The sequence below is a fragment of the Rhipicephalus microplus genome, chromosome 6 (assembly GCF_043290135.1).
Source record: "Rhipicephalus microplus isolate Deutch F79 chromosome 6, USDA_Rmic, whole genome shotgun sequence".
NCBI lineage: Eukaryota > Metazoa > Arthropoda > Arachnida > Ixodida > Ixodidae > Rhipicephalus > Rhipicephalus microplus.
The window spans coordinates 144,436,708-144,459,075 of NC_134705.1; the positions used below are offsets into that span (position 1 = coordinate 144,436,708).

At 43.6% G+C, this 22,368-nt stretch overlaps 1 protein-coding gene across 3 annotated transcripts in view; it reads left to right on the plus strand.

Moving 5' to 3' along the window:
* Positions 1–7,374: 7,374 nt before the first annotated feature.
* The window catches only part of LOC119167276 (radical S-adenosyl methionine domain-containing protein 1, mitochondrial-like), a 34,914-nt gene continuing 19,920 nt past the window's right edge, over positions 7,375–22,368 (plus strand). Inside the window, exons 1-7 of one of the 3 annotated variants that reach the window (XM_037418731.2) lie at positions 7,375–7,591; positions 7,835–7,887; positions 7,946–8,052; positions 8,129–8,258; positions 11,245–11,290; positions 13,923–14,093; positions 18,807–18,899. In XM_037418731.2, the coding sequence (XP_037274628.1) occupies positions 7,493–7,591; positions 7,835–7,887; positions 7,946–8,052; positions 8,129–8,258; positions 11,245–11,290; positions 13,923–14,093; positions 18,807–18,899 (699 nt within the window). In that variant the 5' untranslated portion in view covers positions 7,375–7,492. Of the gene's footprint in view, positions 7,715–7,834; positions 7,888–7,945; positions 8,053–8,128; positions 8,259–11,244; positions 11,291–13,922; positions 14,094–18,806; positions 18,900–22,368 lie in introns of all 3 variants that reach the window. The other 2 variants (XM_075866793.1, XM_075866792.1) reach the window with 2 other exon arrangements.

Consider the following 22,368-nt stretch of genomic DNA (forward strand, 5'->3'; position numbering starts at 1 on the left):
GGAGGGCAAAATAAACTTTAAGCGGGTAGACTTCACTAGAAGGAGGTTATCTGATTGGTGGCTAAAGTCAAGGCGCGAGTGAAAATTAAACTCTTCACTGCAAAGTACGAATCCTCAAACTCTTTTTTAAGGAAAAAAAAATAAATGTAGTTTTTGGTTCATTAGATATTACGGCTTGGTGGCGCTAGCCACCGCCCGATCTAAAGGGTACAGCCATATCCATCCATCCATCCGGTGTCCTAGGGGAAAACAACCGGATTACCCTCGACAGCAGATTCGGCGCTCACGTGCGCCCGCTGGCAGCAGACCGGTTTGAGAGTATTCAACATAGATGCCCGCAAGAAGCGACGCTTGGCTACTAGAGGCAACGTTACTACAAGTAACGTTGAGTCAATGGCTACAGTGTACTAGCCAAGCTGCGATGTCTGTCGCGTTGTGACAAATGAACGAGGAGTGTTATTCTTTCAGGAGATAAGGTAGTTGCTGGCAGAATGTTCTTTCAACACCATTGTTCCCCACTTGTAGAACTACGCGTCTCCTATCCGTTCTTAGTAGCGGCACGTCGCTGGTTGCAGAAGTTAGAATATTTCCCCACCATGGCGGTTAAGAATCTCGCGTGTCAAAACAACGGCGGCGACATTTCCTGAACCACAAAAATGATTTATGCTATTTAATCCCCTGAGAAAAAAGCCCCCGGAAACTAAGTAAACCATGCTCAAGCGTAGATGATGCCGACCAGTCATGCAGCTAGCCGTCCGCGAGCCACGGAGGACATGCCGCGAGCAGACGAAAAGTGTACTGGTTGCCACCAACCCTGAGCTATTCCGCTGATGTACCGGCTCTCTCCCGCCAGAATCCCGATGTGAGAAATAGGTTGGGGTCATCCGTCCGCGAGCCGCGCGGACGAGTCGCGGACGAGGGGAATCGCTGCTGCGAGGTCACGTGACGCGCCGTCCGTCCCGCCACATCCGGATTCAGTCCGTCGTCTGAATGCACCATTAGCGTTGCTCGCTATGCCCCATGTTGCCGACTTGGACGATGATGTGAGCCAGCTATCGAGAGGGAAACTCCGGTTTGTATGGTGGCTCATGGAGCATAGGAATCAAGTGTCCGCGAAACTTTTTCAGCCACATCGTGATCTCTCCGTGGACGGACGGATAGTAAAATCCAAAGGGCGATCGGGAATCAGGCAGCGTATGAAAGATAAAGTCACAAAATGGGGCTATGGGCTCTGGGTCCTAGCTGATCCCGGCACCGGATACACGATACGTTTCAGTGTATATACCGGCAAGCGGTATGAGCCAGGGCCTCATGGATTAGCATTCGATGTAGTTTGCCAGCTGTGCGCCGAATATCTTGATCAGGGATGCCGAATATTCACGGATAACTTTTACACGTCGACGCCTTTGTTCAGTAACCTGACTGACCGAAAAACATTGGCTTGCGGTACAACGAGAAAAGACCGGCGAGAATTTCTGGTTGAACTGAAAGACTCATGATGAAAAAAAAAAGCGCGACGTGGAAACATAAGATGGCTCCGCGATCGTGGTATATTGTACCTTCAGTGGAAAGACCGTCGTGTTGTCAACATGATGAGCACTATTCACATAGCCATTATGACCGTCACAGCAAAAAGAAGGGAGAAAAGGGAAACTTATTGGGCTCAAATTTCTGTACCATAGCCATTGCTAATACATGAATACAATGCTGGAATGCCAGGAGTTGACAAATCAGACCAGTTGATTGGCTATTACAATGTCCTCATGAGAAGTGTTCGGGGGTGGAAGACACTCATCTTCCATTGCATTGATATTGTCTGTGGGAATAGTTTCATTTTATTTCAAGCATACCGCGCATCACACCCAGATATCCCCGAACTTGAAAGAAAAGCTGAATACGACCACCTGGCATTCAGAGAAGAGCTCGTTCGTCAGATCTTCAACATTGATAGTGCCAAGGCAGCACGCGCTCCTCCTCCACCCTCCACTAATCAAACGCTACACCAGCCCGAAAAGGCAGAAAGGTGCAGAAGCTGCAAGCTGTGCTATACCAGCAAGAAAGTTGAACTCAAAACTAATTGTTTTTGCAGAACTTCTGATGTTTACTCGTGTTTTACAACGACTAGAAATTGTTTCTTGCAGTGGCATGAGAGCCATCAGCTGTGATGGGCACACGAGTGCTCCGAGTGTGAAGCGAGCTGAGCAAAGGCAGTTGTAGATAGGCGGACCAATGTTTTATTTTAGAGAAAGAAGACATTTTGCCACTTTTTGTATATGTGGAAATTTTTAGTTCACTTTTTTTACTTGTATGTGCATGCCTTTTAAAACTTTTTATGTTAGTTTTTGGTGATGCTCTTTCATAATTATGTATAATTGTTTTCTGTGTAATGTTTAGTTTGCTTCTAAAAATCATTCAGTTACCTTCATTTTGATGTACATTACATGAGCATATCTCGTTTGTCTGACTTACTAAAATATTTATCATAACACTCATTGAGGCTCTGTTACTCCCTGGTCCCAAAAGTGTTAAAAAAAGCGCGGCCACATGTTGAACAAGTCAACAATTATATAACCTCGCATGTCTTGGTGCTGTCGGTCGTATGCCAGCGCTTGGGTTTCACTTGTGCTTCCCTATTCTTCTTCGCTCACTTTTGCGAGAGAAGCGAAACATGGATCCGCTGGCCTTTCGCGTGTGAACTTAACAGTGTCACACAGCAGTTTGTCATAGCGCCTAAAGAACGGATCTAAATACAACACCAACGCCTGTTTACAGAACCGTTCCCGCACTAGCATCTGCGCAGCGCCTGACACTTTTGAACCAATATGGCCACCCGATGGCGCGCAGTCTTTTGAAAAGTATCTCCACCCTGGAAGCGGTGGTGCACGCACATCGAGGCACCCCCGTAACTGAACATGCTACCTTTCATATGCAGTAACTCTACGCTGCGTGAGATATGAATGCCATCTGGCAGTGGCGTTGGAAAACATAAACAAGTGCAGACCCCAGGGCCACTGCAAGGTGGCAGTGGCAGCACGATATCGTCGGCAGTGGGCTTTTTCGTGCATAGCATCGCTATTACAGCTCAGCCTAACAAACACTATCATTAGAATTACGTATCTACGCATTTTCCAGTAAGGCAACACACAGCCTAATACCTATGTGTTGACGTTGTGCCTCAAGTATGTGTACTTGAAAAACAAAAAACAAATATGCGTAATCCTTGATTTTTGATCGACAATGTTCACAAGTATGAACACAGCCGCTCGTTCGAAATGGCTGGTCGTTCAGCAAGTGCTTAAGCTTTGACCGAGTGTCTGGATCGTGAGACAGACAGACAGACCAAACTTTCTTGGATTCAAGTATTCCGAGAAAGAATATTGTTTTTAAAAACATGGTTGCTCCGTCCGCCATGAAAATTGGTATAACATGAAAGTAACTCATGCCCTTACGGAAGCTGTAGAACAGTGATGTTCCGTACTACGCCGGAGAATTCCCATGCAGATTCATAAACATCCCCTATTTTGGGGATTTTCCCTGCAAATGTTGACCAAATTTCCAGCATATTTTCCTGCACAACAGTACTAATTTCCGCCCCCATCTACGCACACATACTATAATTACGCATGTCTGACGTGCTGGTGACTTTTGAAATGATGACTAGCCCCACCACTGCCGCACAACAAAAGCATGACTTCATCATTTCATATACCCTTAGTACACTGCACATTGTGGGTTTCAAGTCCAACACCAATAGTGAACTATAAATCACTCCGCGTAAATATCAGAACCAAATCTGAAGAGATATGCTTGCGTGTTGTATGCGCCAAAACCGATTGCACCAGATTAAGGCGCACTGTGACCACTAATCATCGGGCGTCATAGGATAATTTAAATAATCCAGAAATTCCCTGCAATATCACGGATTCCTATTTTCCCTTTGACTCAATGTTACAGGCGAAAATTCCCCCGAAAAGGGAATATTCCCTGCACGGGACATCACTACAGTAGAATGGTTACCGCACATTGATATAACAGAGCTTGCGCAATGCTCTTGTGTTTCACTGCACCGTTTAATGTGTACCGTAGACCGACCCACGTTGATGGTACATGTCCATCCCGACGACTAATGTCCACGAATAAAGGTTAAACAAACACGTGTGGTCGTATTTGTGGTAGCTGTAGTAGTTAACGGTGAGAGTGGAATCAGAGAAAGCGGTTTGGCAGCAAGAAAAGCGTCGCTACAGCTTTGGACGCTGAGCTTGGGATATGGTCGCCAACCCGCGGCATGTTCAAGTTATTGAATATCACTGCCCGAGTAGAGGGAAACACAACGTGCGTCGTGTCTTCTCTGTTCGCCGGCCGCAATTTTTCGCGAGGCGAGTGTAAGTGAGTAATGAGTAGTAAGCCATTCACATAAGCCATTTCACGTAAGTCATTTCACATGTATGAATGCCAGTAGCGTAGTTGGAATTTTTTTTTAAGTGTTGGCAGTACGCAAGCAAATGCTTCGCACTTAAAACTATCTATAGCGCTATCGATAGTAAGTTTCAAAGTAATTTCGATAGCCTGAAGCGCAGTACGTGTAACTTGTAAACCGTGCTGTAAATTCAACTGCGTGAACTTATCGCAGCATGAACTTCATCTTCCGAGTATGAGATACACTTTAAAATCACTCTAAGAAAAACCGATTTTACGAAGTTTCTGACATAACAAAAACCTTTCCATTCCCCCAGCAAATACGAATGGCATGCAATGTGGTCATTATTCCGATCTAACGATTTTTTTACTGCTGAAGCAACTGAACGCCAAAGTGGTGATTCCTATCTAATTTTGCGCAAGACGAGTTTCTCGAGCGTACGTGAGCTCTAACACATCTATATAATTCACATATAAACCCAAAAAGTGGATGGAAAGAAGGCCGCTGTGGTAGCTCAGTTGTTAGAGCATCGAACGTGCTATTCGGAGGTCGTAGGTTCGATTCCTGCTCACGACTGGTTATTTTTTTATCCACTTTTGTTTCTTCATATTTACATTCCATTGGTTCTAATAACTTCCCCTGTACATTCCTTGGCATTAATGTCTGTTATATCTCAATAATATTCTGTTAGAACACGGAAAAAACGAGCCCTTAGGTATACACTTCTTTCCCTTATTTCATTGAACGAGGGTCTCGTACTGGCCGACTTGGTGTGTTTAGGTTGTATAAAGAGGGACAATTAATCAGCTGCCCGCTCATAATAAGTTCACATGCTACGTGACGCCAAACATGTGCATAAGAGTGTTTTCACGCTCGTTGTTTGGCTTATAGATGGCGCTGACTGTCACTCCTACTTGTACATCATGAATAATAAGGGTGAGCGTTGACGCTCACCCTTACTATTCATGATGTACCTACAAGGATTAGAGGCAAAATTAGAGGGAAGTGGACTGGGCTTCAACCTCTCTTTAGTCAAACAAGGAAAACTTATTGATCAGGCACTACCAGCATTAATGTACGCAGATGATATAGTGATAATGGCCAACAACAAGGAAGATTTGCAGAGATTGATGGACATCTGCGGTAATGAGGGATATAGGTTCGATTTTAGATTCAGTAAGGAAAAATCAGCAGTCATGATTTTTAATGACAACGAAGGTAGTGAGCTTAGAATACAGGAGGTCACGCTAGAGATAACAGATAAATACAAATATCTGGGCGTATGGATAAGCAATGGGACCGAGTATCTGAGGGAACACGAAATATACGTGACGACTAAAGGTAACAGGAATGCAGCAGTCATGAAAAATAGGGCACTGTGGAATTACAATAGGAATGATGTTGTGAGAGGAATATGGAAAGGGGTCATGGTTCCTGGGCTGACGTTCGGCAATGCTGTCTTGTGCGTGAGATCAGAAGTTCAAGCAAGATTAGAAATTAAGCAACGTGGAATAGGTAGGCTTGCTTCAGGAGCTCACGGGAATACACCAAATCAAGGAGTACAAGGTGATATGGGATGGACATCATTTGAGGGCAGGGAAGCTAACAGCAAGATAAAATGTGAGAAGCGATTGAGAGAAATGGGGGAAGAGCGTTGGGCTAGGAAGGTGTTCAGCTACTTGTACATGAAGAATGTCGATACAAAATGGAGGAAGTGAACCAGGAAGTTGACTGGTAAATACTTAGAAAACAGCAGGTGGCCAAACCAAAAAGAACTATCGGTCAAGAAGAAAGTGAAGGAAACGGAGACTGACATGTGGAGAATGGGCATGATTAAGAAGTCCGCACTAGAGATCTATTGAACTTTTAAGCAGGAGATTGCTAAGGAAAGGATCTATGATAATACTCGGGGTAGTTCTCTACTGTTTGAGGCCAGGACGGGAGTACTGCGAATTAAGACATATCGGGCCAAATACGAAGGGGTAGACACAGTATGCAGTGCGTGTGGAGAGGAAGAAGAAACTGCCGAACACTTGATAATGTTCTATAAAGGACTTCACCCTATAGTTCAGGATGATGGCGCAGAGTTTTTCAAAGCACTGGGATTTAGGGACAGCGAGGGCAAAGTCGACTTTAAGCGAGTAGACTTAACTAGAAGGAGGTTATCTGATTGGTGGCTAAAGTCAAGGCACGAGTGAAAATTAAACCCTTCACTGCGAAGTACGAATCCTCAACTTCATTATTTAAAGGAAAAAAAAAAGATAAATGTAATGATTAGTTCACTAAGTATTACGGCTAGGTGGCGTTAGCCGCCGCCCAATCTTAAGGTTACAGCCACATCCATCCATCCATCCATCCATCGATCCATCCATCCATCCATCCATCCATACTTCTAAATTCACATATAAACCCAAAAGAGTGGATGGAGGGAAGGCCGCTGTGGTAGATCAGTGGTTAGAGCATCGAACGCGTTATTCGAAGGTCGTAGGTTCGATTCCTGTTCACGGCTGGTTATTTTTTCATCCACTTTTATTTCTTCATATTTACATTCCATTGGTTCTAATAACTTCCCCTGTACATTCCTTGGCATTAATGTCTGCTACATCTTATTAATATTGTGTTAACACACGGAAAAACGAGCCCTTAGGTATACACTTCTTTCCCTTATGTAGGTGTCATACGTAGTTGGGGACCTATTTTTCCTTTGACAAGGCTGCGCGCCGTTCCAATGTGCGGAAAAACAAAATGGCAGCCAGTAGCGTTGTTAAATACCCTTCGTGTTAAATACCTAATCAAACTCGGTGAAAAGTTCAAGCAGCTCCGCTGCCAAAAACAATAAGAATTCTCAAGCTCAAGGCAGTTTCAATGACGTTTTGAATCGCGCGCTTTTCACAAGGCGTGAAATAAATCCATCCAATGAGAGTTGCCCAACAGCTTTACTGCGGAGGCTGCCGCGCGCGAACCATGCGGCAGCGGTAAACGTGACTTCCTTGGAAGTTTAAGTGTAGACTAATTGTGCTTTTTCAAGAAACACAGCTACGAGGCGTGCCGCTGTGTTTCTAGTCTCGTGAAATAATGTTTAGGAACGTCGTTTTAGCCAGTAGGTGTCGCGTTTTAGTTGCGCAGAGTCGCGCACGGCGCATTCATTCGGAGTCAAGTTCGTTGTATGTCCACGTGAGTAACGCATAACAATGCAAACTCCCTTTTCGTGCACATACTGCCTGACATGTGCCGTTGACGCTCCTGTTGACTTGGTTCGTGTTTATAAAACGGGCCGCGCAAATGCGCACACAATAGGTGATTGATGATACCGCCACAAACGTGGTGTGTTCACTTCTCACTTGTGTGCGTGCTTGCACGCCGGCTCTCTACAGCACGAAATACCTATCAACGTGCTCAGCTCGTGATTCTCTGCAGTGGCCGTATTGCGAGAAGCGATGCACCTACTGCAACTTCAACAAGTACGTCAGGTAAGGCAGTCCCGCTTGCATTGTGCGGGCATGGTGGTACATACGCGTCAATTTGCAGCCGAAACGTTGACCACGACTTGATGATCGAATGCCTCGTACGGGAGTTGACGACAGCATTGCGAGGCAGCAAAGTTTCTACGATTACGACGGTGTTCTTCGGGGGAGGTAAGTTGTCTACGTCAGGAGTGATTGTGTTGGTTGATTTCCCGCGTCTCTGTTAATTTCTACGCACCTTATTTAGGCACTCCGACTCTCATGCGACCTGGTGATGTGGAACGCGTCTTGCGAGCCGTTTCCCGGCTGACGGTGACGCCAATTGAAGAGGTTACGATGGAATGCAACCCGAGCCCTTCAGCGAGAGACAGCCTCAGGTAATGACGAGTACAAAATTAGCCGTGCCTCAGTAGGTGGGGTACTCGTTGCATTGATCGCTTGCAGGTGTACTTATAGCAAATATTTACATGCTTGTATACTTGGTTGTATACATGCTTGTATACTGTGCGGCCTTGCACAGGGCTGATTGCTTGTTTCATAACGTGGTAGCATGACTTCACTGTCAACTTTATGGAATTTGGCGTTTTGCACAGCAGTGGCGTAGCCCGTTGGGGGTTTTAAACCCTGTCCCCGAAAATTAAATAAAGGACAGTCATTATCCTCTCCCTCCCCCTTCCATTTTGGGAAAAAAAGTTGCTATGCCTTTCTTGGTGAGTGTTGTTGAGGAATGTCGCAGTGCGTTTTAAATGCATGGAGCACAACTTGCCAGCACCTCAAATGGTCCCTAGAGCACCCAGAATTTAAAATTCAGTTTTGGTGTTGCAATTGTGTGTGAGTCTACAATGAGGACATTGGCATGAGCATTTTTCAAAACGGTGCTGGAATAATGGGGTCACATTCCCTCACTCGTTTCACTCTTTCCATCTCTGTGCTTAGTTTGTCGGTTTAACTGGCGCCATGCAGGGAGGAAGAGGTAGAGCACATCTGTACTGATGAGCAACCAGGTCTTGTAGATGACGAGCATAGGACATGTTGACGGTCACGCTTAACACTGCCGAGAGGCCTGGAGAGGAGAAGGCAATGGTGGAAAGGCTGCTCCAAAGTTCTCCAAAAGGGAAATGCTGCTTCAAACAGTAATTTTTGCTAGTAACAACTCCAAACCTGCTCTGCAAAGGCACTGGGAAACTGAAAACATTGAGCTTTGATCGTGTGACCATCCAGTGAGCCTAAACTAAACCAAAAAAACAAGCTGCATACTATCAGGCTAGTATGTCACTTGTGTACTAGGTGCATACAAGTATAGTCAGTATATATCTCATTTAGCTGTTTATTTGTGCCTGACAAGCGGACTATATTGGTGAAATGTTTGCGAGATTAGTTCAAAGTCATACTGATTGCTGCTGTTATGAAAGTGATGTGAACATTCATCACTTTTCGAGCTTTGACCTCATTTGGGCTATATTTTAAGTGTGTCGCTAACTCATCTGGTTCCCTTTATTATTTTTTTTTTTACTTTTCAATGCAGCCTTTTTTGGTGAACTATGAAAATAACAGATTGCTTTGACCTCTACTATTGATAAACTGCTTCTGTGATGGTGATTATATTAGGTGCTTGTAGTAAGTTTTATAAATTGGTGTTGAGCTTTATGGCTTTTATATAATTTCTACCACAGGTACGAAATAACAGATTGCTTTGATCTCGTACTATTAATAAACTTCTTTTGTGGTGGCAGTTATACAGTGTGATTGTGGTTACCTTTATAATTAGGTGTTTAGCTTTATGGCTTTTATATAATTTCTACCATAAGTATGGGTATGTCAAATATATAGTTCATCTGACTGGTGTTCAATAGCCATTCATTGGCTTAAGTTTCTTGCATTTAGCAGTGATTATTGTATGTGCAAAAAGTTTAATAATAAACATAATATTTGAGAAATGCTTAAATGATCTAAACTCCAGCATTAGCACAGGAATATCTTGCCATCTGCTTTGAACACACGAATTGCTGCTGTAAACTAGCATTTTTTTTTTTCTGCTCTGAAAATAATTAGAGCTGCTCCACAGCAGCATTTTTCTGCTCCAGCATCTGCTCCAAAAAGCAAAATGTCACGTCCATCATTCAAAAGGGATTGTGTCTTAGTGGGGCTTGCATGGTGCACAGCACTGCTGTGGTTGGAATTGTTGATTGTGACTGCATTCTGCACTTTATCATGTGCATGTTTACTTGAAATGTTCAAAATTAACGAAGGGTGTTTAAAGGCCCTTTAATGTGCCCTAAACTTGCATAGTGCTCATCACACGGTATGCCTAGGTAATACAGCAATCAAATATGTATATCTAGCTAATGTTGAGCTTGCAAATGTTTTTTTGTTGTCAGCTGTCAGCTGACTGTAGATTGAATTGGCGTTATATCATCTCATCATTGTTATGACGCTTGTACCATTTTTTTTCTCTTGTTCCTCGCTAGAGTCCTGTTGCAGTGGTTCCTTTTGAGTGTTTAGATATGTACACGATCTTTTAATACTTGTGCAGTGTAATGCCTCGAGGTTGCACTCTGAGTTGTCACAAATTTTCGGAACATTCAAAGAATGTCTTTGCTCCATCATAATGCATGAAATTTTCCGCTGGGATTCCCTCCGGTTCAATAGAAACAGTAGGTGTACGCTTGTTCATTAACTCGTTTCATTAGAAGCACAGGTTACATTGTTCTTCTTGCAGGCTCTTTTGCCACCATTTTAAATTTTTGTCTGCGGCCAAACAAGCCCCTCCTTCCCCCCACCTCGTTCGCCTGCCTTTTCCATATCTTGTCCGATTATCTTACACTGTGGGATCAGAAAGGGGAAAGGCTTGCTCAGGATTTTATGACAGTTGCATCAGCTGTGAAGTCTGGTAAGGAAATAAGATTGACTGGCGAATCACATTTTATTGTCTTATGGAGTAGGCAGTAAATCAGTGTTTAAATAAATGCTGGTTAGCTGAATTTTTTTCAGGTACTGGAATGCATGTATATGTTCAATAGCCAAGGTAAATGAATCTCCAGTGTGAATGATTCAGCCAAGGAACCCAATCAGTGGGAGGGTTGCAGAAGTGGCGTACTTTAAAAAGGTGTGCTCAATCAATTTAAGTGTTGCGAGCCGTGGTGCTGCCTTTTCTCCATATTTTCTGCAACAAAGTGGATCATCAGAACTTATGGTCAAACATAATCATAAATGAATAGTCCATAGCCCCAACTTTAATTTGGCATGTCTTGGTCTCTATTGCATGTTCATCCAGTGCCATAGCAATGAAACCACTGGTCGTTTCATTGCTCGGCTGTTCAGACCATTCATTGGAATGACACGGGTCGTCTCTTTTCGTTGCAGGGACTTCAAAGAGGCAGGGGTGACGCGACTCTCAATTGGAATGCAGGTGTGTAAAACAGTTTATGCCAAGCATTAATATGGATCACATTTATGTTACCATTATAGAATTAAATGAGGGAATGAGGCCTCACTTCACTTACATTGCATACTGTATCGAACACGTCAAAAGAACGCATGTGCGCCTACCAAATAAGAGTTGAAAAGAGATGACATTTTCTGTTTCCAGATGTAAGCTGAAGCACTGTTTCTTTTAAAGTTTCAAAATTTTATTTGGTCGTGGTACTTTCTTACGTTTCATGATGACTAGCTACGCTTTGGTTAGACTCTCGATTTCATTTCCAATATTAAATGAATGTGTATAATCGACTCCCCCAACATCTTTCATCAAATGCTTTGTTTGCCTTTCTTTGCACAATGATCTCATTGAAAACTTGTGACTGGGAATTTAATCTACTCATTTCAGTTTGAAATGAGGAATCATCAATGAAACCGCCATGCACTATGTAATGTGTTCCTGGCACTGTGTGTACGGAGCCCACCTATGTGTGTGCTTTGCTGTCGGCGACGTACTTAATATGTGTAATGGTGGGGGTGTGTTCAGATGTTACCACTTTCAAATATTACTTCTTCATGTGCAGTTTGTACGTTGTAAAAAAGCATAAATGTTTCTTTCAACATCGCCTCTACGTTTTATTTGTCAGTTGGCTTGGCCATTCGCAGTGGTCATTCAAAACTCCTGAACTTCAAAACTGTTCTATTTGAAATTTTAAAAGCTCTCAAACACTTAGTGGTGCTTAAAAATTCCTAAATACTTGTGGGCTATGACTGGTGTTGTTTGGCAGGTGCTTGTCTATGAACTGGCCACACTAGAAAAGAGGATTGCCTTCGAGTTCATGGCTATCAAACCTGGTTTGTGCATTCGGCATTTTGTATCCTATGTTTTCTGCCATGGTGTTGCGTTTTGCTCATCAGCCTTAGACCTTCCCATTCGCACTAGAGAATGCATTATGTGGAGCGTGGTAGAGGGGGAGATAGAATTGTCTGTGCACCCTACTCGCAAGTCGCTCAGCAGAAAAACAAAGATGCACTGAAGCCAGAGTTTCCATCATGCACTGCGACGACTGAGCGTCTTGTTCATGGGAGAGTGTGTTGTAAATGATGGGACAAGTTAGAAGTGCAGTGGGACAAGTTAGAAGTGCAGTGGTGGCGGGATGACTCCAGGATATAACCCTTATTCTGAGATATGCGACACTGCATAGTGTATCTGCACTTTCAATGTATTCAATGAAATTGAAAGCCAAATTTCATGCTGATGATGCAGTTGGATGCCATGACTCTGGCCCCCAAATTTTTTTTCAATTTGTTATGTGTCAAGTGCTGTTTTAATATAAATGATAAAAAGAAGAACATTATAGTGTCTGTTTTGATGTAAACGATGCAAAGGAGAACATTACAGTGCGTACTTGAAAAACACTTTCGAGGGCCTCCACGAGGTCTTTAAAGACCCCTGAGTTCTTGTCTTCAAAGTTGGTGGTAACCCTGTGAAGCAGATTGATGGCAGCGTAAAATGAACTTCCAGCGCAAAAACTTCCGACAAGTAACACAAAAAACGAGGACGAGCGCTCGTTCTCGTCTCTTGTGTTACTTGTCTGAAGTTTTTGCACTGAGAAGTTCAGTAATGTATTACCAACTAGCCCAATCCCACACTTTACTTCAGCGTGAAATGACCATGCTACCTGTGTTTACTGCTTGTTAAAATGGGGAAGTATGCAACCCCTCCCTCAAGTTTTTTTAACCCCAAGCTGTTGAATCTGCGTAACATCATGGCTACAGTTTCTAGATTCTATGTACGGTATGTGAAGCTATAGAAATACATGGTGTGCAACATTTTTATAAGGAGAAGGAGAATGGAGAAGCGGCTTTTCGGGACTGCAAAAATAATTTTCTGGAAATGTTGTTTTGAGCTCCTTCCCGTACTTATGCATAACCTGACGAATTCTCATGTGTCCCAAGTAATTATTTTAGCTATATTAGCCTTTTATGTTAAATCAGGAACTGTTAGTGTTTTGTTCATTGTCCATTTCTCTGTTTCCTTTTTTTATAACCCCATGAAATTCTGGGCAGCTTTTGTCAACTTCCTCTCTCTAAATTTTCGTCATTATGTCTTGCCGAGAAACAGAGTGTCTGTCGAGCGAGAGTAATATGTTGCTAAATGATAGTTGTTAGAAACCGAGAGATAACAAGAGTGCTTTTTCTTGGTCATTTACCGTAAATCAAAATTCTGCTGCTTCCAGACATCTGTGCTTCGAAAACTAGGACCATGAAGTTGTTGAACTCTTTGATACCCTTGGGATCTATTGATGTCTCATGCAGCAGGATCTAAGTCGCCTGTTTACTAAAAATGTGATCTAATGACATTTTCACAAATAGTTAAAAAGTTGGTGCTTTGGTGATGAAAAAGCGGTCTCATATTTCATATAAGCTCACGAAAGTACTTAATGAAGAATGTTTAAAAGACCTCTTTCGTCCTTAATTGACATACACTTGCACCAGGAACATTATGTGTACCAATGAGTGGAAGATTCCTTGGCAGGTTTGGCGAAATTAGCAAATTATAAAATATAAAAAAAAGGGAGTGCCAGGTGCAACAACTTTAATATCATGTAATGCCTAAACAGAGCTTGTGCAGCGATGTCGAGCTCGCGTCTCTGGGGCGGACACACACTGTGGAGGAGAGCATGGAGTGTCTCGACCGAGCCGTGCACCTCTTTCCTGGCCAGGTGTCGGTCGATGTCCTGTACGGCCGACCAGGACAAACTCTTGACAGCTGGCTGCAAGAAGTGCAACAGGTACGAGTTTGAAAGCCACGCTGTGCAAGAGCACAAAAAGTTTATAGATTAGTGTCACACTTTGCAGTAATGAAACTTTAGTTGTAGCGAGTAGTATATTCAGTTAACAGGGGTGGAAGTGCTGCACCGATTGCGTTGTTCTGCCCCTGTCTGACCTGCCGTGCCAGAACGGCAATCTGCACGTGTGATGCCAAATTTAGCTGAGTCTTATCATTCACTGAGGAAAACGCGTTGGATACACAAAGGACGCAGCTGCAACCATATCCCGTGTAGTTTGGTCACGTCGCATTTCGGTTCATGCATGGTGCGAGCACCATGCATGGACTCAACATTATGCATGAATCTTGCGCCATGTGAACAAAATGCCCTAACTTTGTTAAGGTGGTGTTTTTGCACAGACCTCATTACGCGAATTTATCTTTTAACAGTAAAGCTGTTAGATGGCTGCATGGTTGCGAAAAACTTGCCGCATCGTCGGATCATAAAAACTGAAAAAAAAAGGTAAATGAAGATCTATTTCTTCTGCGAAGCGATGAATGCAATAGCAACAAATTGTGACGTTGCAATGTTAATGCCACACACCCTCCTTTCTTGCTATTTGTGTTACTGCCTCATTATATGCGTTACCCTGCTTTTCGCAAACCACACGTGATTGACTGGGGACCACCTAGATAATCTTCCGTTGAAAGTACACGCACAATGTGTATGAAAGTTTGCTCTGGAACTTATGCGGTCGTTATCGATAACACTGGGATCTTCGATGGCGTGCCAACGCGCTTCACTGCTCGGCAAATTATCGACGGCCGACGCTCTATGTTCCTTGCTATCAGTCCATACGCGTGTATTGCTTGTTGAGTGACGTTTTGTTTTCCGGACTCAGGTTCGTCATAAAAAGTTCAGTTATGAAAACGGCGACTGTGGCCTTCGTCAACGTCACGACCCCGTTAAAATATGAAGTAAAGCCAAAATTTTAAAGTAAGCCCGTGAAAATATGAAGTAAAGCTGCATTTTTTGGATTTGATATCGTGTAACTTAACAAAACGCTGGTGTATGAGAAAAATTGTGGTCGCTCCCTGGAAAGATGCTTTTTTCGCACAATTTCTTCCCGTTAAGAGCGCACCACGAAGAAGGGTGTAAAAGCTGTGCGCAGATGCTGCCAAGATAGCGCTCGCACCATCGATGGCGACTGCTCCCTCAGATTCAAGGTTTACAGCTGCTGCTCAATTGACCCCCCCCCCCCCCCCCCTTGCATTTTTTCATGCTCGTTCAAGACGGGCGGTGTGTTTTCTTGAGCGTTTGACGGCAGGTCTGACATGGGGCAGGATGGCATTGCATGTGCCTTCAGAGTGTGGAGATCGACCACTTCGTTTAATCTCTGGTTGAGCAGCGCTCGTCACCCCCTGTTGCGCGATTTTACCCCCAAGTAGAACATACGATACGCAGGGGGTGTTATCAATTTGCAGTTTACGTGGAACGTGGCGGTTTGGCAAAAACCCGTGGAGTGTCCATATAATCCCTGTCGCAATCAAGAATACTTTTCGGGCCATCTCCTAGCAATGACGCGGCGCGCGCACAGATTTTTCTTTATGTCTACTTTGGCATTTCGATGTCCGGAACATAAGTTAGAACTCACTTCTTGTCTTTCAGGTTCAATATGAAGATAACTATTATTAGCTCATTTCAAGTCCTGAGTCGCTGTTCGTGTTAGATGCCGTGTTTTCATCACATTTTTCGCATTGCAAAATTTTAACATTGTTTTTTATTTTTTCGAGGTCTAGTCCAAAACGTCGCCTATGTCTCTTCTTTGAGTGGCTGCGCTTTCAGCTTTGATGTTGTAACGTTAAATATATATATATATATATATATATATATATATATATATATATATATATATATATATATATATATATATATATATATATAGCGATTCGCTTCATCAGCACTGAAATTTTTCGCGTTTACCTGAAAGCAAGAATTTTAAATAACAGTGATGTTTGATGCTAGAAATATGCTCCAAAACTAAACTTCGTTGCTCCAGAACACCTTTTGGTGCCCCAGAGCTGGTTGAAAACTCCCCTTTTACTGCTCCAAATCTGCTCCAGTACCCCAAAATTCTTGCTCCCTGAGCTGCTCCAAAAGACTGAAGCCTGCTTTCATCCCTGGGTTACTACTACAGGCTTGTAATCTATTAATTTGATGATTTAATACAAGCAAGTAATTTCAAGAAAATCACACATTACTTTTCTCAATTCTAGCTTCCTATATGGCATACTAAATTGACAAATAGCAGGGTTCGCACCGCCCCTTGAAATCCTTAAATATCCTTGACATTGCACACCTACCAACTGCTCTGAATTTCCCGTAAGAAGTACGAATTTCGACTGCGCTTAAGATTTTAGGAATCTTGCCTGCAATTTTACGAAAAATATTTCATTTCTGATAAAAAAAAAAAAATAGAATTAGTAAAATAGCGTGGCCTCTGCGATTGGCTACAGCGCATTGCCGTGGCAGTCACGAGGCCACAAAAACGGCATCGGGCTATATTCCACCACCAGGAGAGAACAACATGTATTGGTGTTACCATCATCTGTACACGCCTATGTGAGTGAGTGCTAGAACTTCATTTTACAGCTAGCTTGTTGGTGCAATATCCTTTCACTGTTATCTGTCACTGCTTCTGTATGGGATCCTGCTTTTGTTTACTTTACATGCTGTATTTGTGGACTTGCTGCTTCTGTGTAAATGATTATCTAAACTGAGAGAACATTAAACTAAATGAAAGCAAAATTTTCTTCTTATGTGGGTGTCATGAAAAGCCTGTGCGTTCTCTAAACACAGAGGTAGCTGCTCCAAAAGAAGATTTTGCCTGCTCCGATGGCTGCTCCAAAATGCTGGAAGGCATTACCACCACTGAGCCATAGTAAAGGAAGTTGAAAATGGCACGAAGAAAGCTGCTGTTGCGACAAAACATGGTATTGAAAATATCACCATGTCAGGGGTTTCGAAAAATCATTACAAGGTGCCACAGCAGCTGGACATGAATGCTGCTCATCGTTCAGAAAATGAATGTGCACTTCAAAGTAAGAGGACACTGACGCTGCCTTATTGCAGTGGTTGAAAGAAATGCAGGCTCAAACTTGCCTACTAGTGGGCCCATTTTGCAAACAAAGGCCAAGTGCTTCACTAATCTTTTGGGGCACGATGACTTTAACCTCTTAACTGGCTCGTTGCAGCATTTTAAGGATCGCCATGGAATAACCTATAGGATTATTTCTGGCAAAAGTGGAGATGTTTATGACTTCGCCGTTCGAACGTGCTTGGCCATCAACGTCGAGACTATGTTTCTGGCCCTTGTGGACCATGACATCTACAACGCTGATAAGCCGGGTTGTTCTACAACCTACTCCCAAATCGTACACTTTCAATGAGGGGGGTGCCCCACACTGCACGTAAGGCATTGAAGGAGTGCGTGACAGTTTTGTTCTCTCTCAACTTGGATGGGTTGGACAAGTTCCGCTTGCTTGTCATTGGGAAGTAAGCGGGGCCACGTTGATTCTGGAAGACGAAGCATCTTCGCGTGACGAACAAAGCTGACAGCAAGGCTTGGATGACCTAAGACTTGTTTATGGAATAGCTGCAAGATTTGACGAGGAGATGGTGACGCAAAAGCACCGTGTCGTTTCATTTTGGATAACTGCACCGCTCACAACGTGTATTAAAGCAAGCGACTGTTAACGTGAAGTTCCTGCCTGCCAACACTATCGCGAAGAGCCAGCCGCTTGATCAAGGTGTCATAGCAACTAGAAAGGCACTCTACAAGAAGCGCGTATGTGAGAAAGTTTTGCTGAACTTGCAGCAGAAGGAACCTCTCAAAGTGATTTTGAGAGCGGCTATAGACATGATCACGGCCTTGTGGTAGCAAGTGCTGGTGTCTACAATAAAGAATGCTTTCAGAAAGCAGGTTTCATCAGTGACTGCTCTACCGGTGTGCCCATTCACGACGGCAACAACGAAACACTGTGCGAGGACGAGGTGTGGTCCAATTTGATGAATAACCACATTGTGTCAGAAACTTGGACTTTCGAAGGCTTTTTTGGAGGACATCGATGATGACGTGGACGTGTGCGAGAAGGCTGTATCTAATAAACACTATCGTCGCAGTGGTCCGGGGTGATAATGACGTGGCTGCACTCGGGTCCGTGCTTGTTAAGGATGATGACATTCTAGGCCTCTTGCAAGGAGGCACTAGAGTATCAGAACAAATTGAAAGGGCTTTGTGCCGCCAACAAGCTAACGGGCAAGGCACTCCCACGTCTCTTAGCTGTTCAGGACAAAGTGATAGCTGAGGCCATGAACAAGCAGTGGCAAAATAAAATAACATCATTTTTTTGCTCGTGTGAACTATACTTAAAGGCATTTTGTGAATCCACTTTGAGCCTTGTCTGCTTCACGTGAAGACAGTTTGAAATGACCAGGCGTGGGATGTGCACAAGCAGGTAACCCTTTATGTATATAAGTTGACTACTAATGCTTCCGTGGCATTACACTATTTTTTGTATGAACATAGCTGCCTAGCCCACATGGTTTGCATATAAGTAGACTTTCAAAATCACTGTTTTGATTATAGTGCGTTATGGCTTATAGTGCAATTATCCTGCGACTCCGGTGGCTTACGTTATAGTAAGCAGTCTACACTGCACATTGACGATGCAGGTGGTTCAGCTTGGCACAGCACATGTGTCTCTGTACGAGCTTACCCTCGAAAGGGGCACTCAGCTGTTCAAGGAAGTCCAGGCAGGCTTACAGGTGCGTACACTTTGGCTTATGCCTCATTTATGGAAAGATATTGCCATGCGTGTTATTTTGACATGCTCGGTTGAAACCAAATGACTGTGAGCAATACTCGGCACAGATCGCGCCTCAGCGTTCGAGAACCTTCACGATTGTAGTAGATCATTTCGCTAAGACTGCGCACTAGATATGAACACTCAACATTTTTCCAGAGTTTCCGCAACCGTCAATGATAAGTTCATTGCGTGATGTATAAAAGATGGTGCAATGTATTTGTCGCAGCGGTTGTTTTCGAACCACAGGCGGTAACAGACGTCGTAGCCGAGGCCAAAGTGCTGCTGAAGAAACTTGCCGAAAGCGGGCGTTCGCTCCGGTGAACGCGCTTTTGCAATCATCTTGTTGATGCTGCAACGGCATTTGTTTGGCGTAGGCACTGCGCCGTGTCGCCTAAAGGCAGAAAGAAGCAGGATGTCTTTTTCTCTTCCTCAAGAACCACACATTCATTGTTTGGCTTGGCATTGTTGCAACATTGCGAGCTAAGCCGGCACCATGGTTGGCAGGATCGGCCCTGCATTGCGCTGTTCGCGATTAAGCGCGGCTTAAAAAGCTGCCGTATTATTGGTGCACGGTTGCAGCCGGCACTTCGCCTCCCGGGTCTTTTTTGTGCCAGGACTGTAGGTAAGGGGTAAATGCGGGCTCGCTAACGTTTCCACTGTTGGCGTTTTTCTAGAGTTGTGCGTGGCTTAACCATGCAAAAGGTTTCAGGAGAAAATGATGCTTGGCGCCGCGGCCAAGAATAGATGGACAACCTCACTCACAACGCAGCCAATGGCGCGCGTGCTTAGGTAGGACACTGAAAACTACGTAACTAAAAAAACATCCAATGGAGACTGCTTGTGACGCCGCTGCTGGACAGTTTTTCGTTCCTCCTAGCCATATATAACTTTGGCTGTAAAACGAATTTTTTTTATATATTGTTGGCATCGTCGAACAAATCGTCATTGTTTGCCATCAGGCGTAGGTAGGCTTGCTTGTTATATGAGTGGCTTTTCTATTGATGACCGCACAAGAGCCATGAGCTTCATTGGTAAACTGCACGCAGTCAATGTTGAAAACAAAAACAAAAACGAGGCAATCTGAGCAAACAGGCACCAGGCTTTCTTCAATTGGGTCTATGCATCATTTAGGCAAGAAATTGTGTCACTGTCTGTAGGAAAGTAAATTGCGGTGCAGCGGGTGGACTGGTTTTCAAACCTGTGACCTTTTTTAAAGTGATTTTCTATAAAATAAAGAAATACAAATGGCTGCTCCACTCCTGTAAAACCTGAGCAAGTTCGTAGCTCGGGCACCCATTTGCAAAGAATTTTCAGTTAATTTTTGTGATTACTTCTTGCTTATTTTTGTTAGTTAAAACAGGGGTGAAAGTGCTGTGCCATTTGTGCCATTCTGTGCCAATCTGACCTGCTACGCCAAGCGGCGCCTAAACAGTAATTTGCGTGTGCAACGCCAAATTTAGTTGAGTTTTATCACCAACCGAGCAATGGTCGTGGGCTACACATAGGGCGCAACCGCGTCCATATCAAATTAGTTCGGTGACGTCGTATTTCGGTTCATGGATGAATCTTGTCAAGGTGGTGTTTGTGTAGATACCTCATTATGCGAGTCTATATATGTTTTAACAGCAAAGCTGTAAGCCTAACCATATAAACTGAAAAAAATTAAAATCAGTTTCACCGGTGAAGTGATGACGGCAATAGGAAAAATTTGTAATGGTAATGCCGCACACGCTTTCTATTTTTTCTACCACATTATTACGCGTGTAACGCTGCCTTGGGCAATCCGCTCCCGAATCACTGGGAACAATCTAGATAGTCTTGGAACCTTCCAATGAGATCACGCGCGCAACGCGTGCATTAGGTTTTGTTCTGGAACTTACGCAGCCGCTAGCACTAACGCCAGAATCTTCGATGGCACATATATAAATGTTGACGCACTTTGCTGCTTCGCAGATTATGGATGGCCAACGCTCTGGCTTGCAGCTATCAGTCTACAGCTTCTATTGCTTGTAGAGTGACGTTTTGTTTTCTGGACACAGGTTCGCCCAAACAAGGTTCACTCACGAAAACAGCGACGGCTGCCTTCGTCAACCTCACGACTCTGTGACAATACGGAGCTTGAAAGCTAATGCTTTTGAATCCGACATCGCGACACTGTGCAAAACGCTGGTGTAAGAAAGAACATGGGGCCACTCCAGGGAGAAATGCTCTTATTGCACAATCTCTTTCCGTAGAGAGCACACCACATAGAACAGTATATGAACCGCGTGCTGATGCTTGCCGACAGCGCGCGCGCCAGCCTATTACAACCACACTTTAGAATCTAAGTTCACCGCTGCTGCTGGGTGGCGTGTTTCCTCCCTGCTTGAGCATTCGACGGCAGGTCTAACACGCGGTGAGATAGCATCGCGTGCGCCGTCGCTTCTGAGCGACAGAAATCGGCCGCCTCCTTTAATCTCTGCTTGCGCAGCGCTCACCACTCCACCTTGTACAATTTTACGCGCGGGTAGAACGTATGATGCGCGGGGTATGTTACGAACTTGTAGTTTATGCGGAACATGGCGGCGACGGCGAAAACCCGTCCGAGTGCCCATGTAGTTCCCATCCCAATAAAAAAAAAAATCACTTAGTTGCCTAGCAGTGGGGTGGCGAGCCCATCTAAATTTTTTCGCGGTGTTCATGTCGGCTGTGGCAGTTCAATTTATTTTTATAGAGCCCTATTGGTTTAGTATGAAGATAACTTTTAATATATGTGTTTATCTCTTGTGTTGAGTTGCTGTTCATGTTATATGCGGTGTTCTGACCACATTTTGAACATTGTAACATTTCAACACAAAATTTTTTATTTCTCTGAGTTGCTGTGCTTTCAACTTTAGTGTTGTAAAGTTATATATATATATATATATATATATATATATATATATATATATATATATATATAATATATAATTTGCGGCAAGTCTGGTCACTTGATCAGTATTAGATGCCTAGTAAAAAGCACTGAATTTTTTTTTTGTGTTTATCAAAGAGCAAAGAGAACACGAAAATTCTGCTGCCTCTAGCGCTGCCTCCAACATGGAGATAACGCTGCTTCCAGCATGGAGATGATAGATGTGTCAAAGTAGGGGCTTCAAGTAATGCTGTTTTGGACCTGAAATTCGGGCAGGGAGTCCGCAAAATCAAACACTGAAGATTTTCAGCATCCACAATTTCAAATGTTCCTATATATTGACATCTATGAGGAAGATTTGGAACTCTGGACTTGAAAGGAGCACACCCTTGTCTGCCACATCAATTGTGTTTCCACAGAAATTGAATGAGGAGGAGAGGCAGAGGAAACAGCTTCTTTGCCTTTCATGTGTAAGCAACAATTGTTGGCAACACTTTGGTTGCACTGAGTTGTTTTGGCACGTTCACAGTTAAAGAGA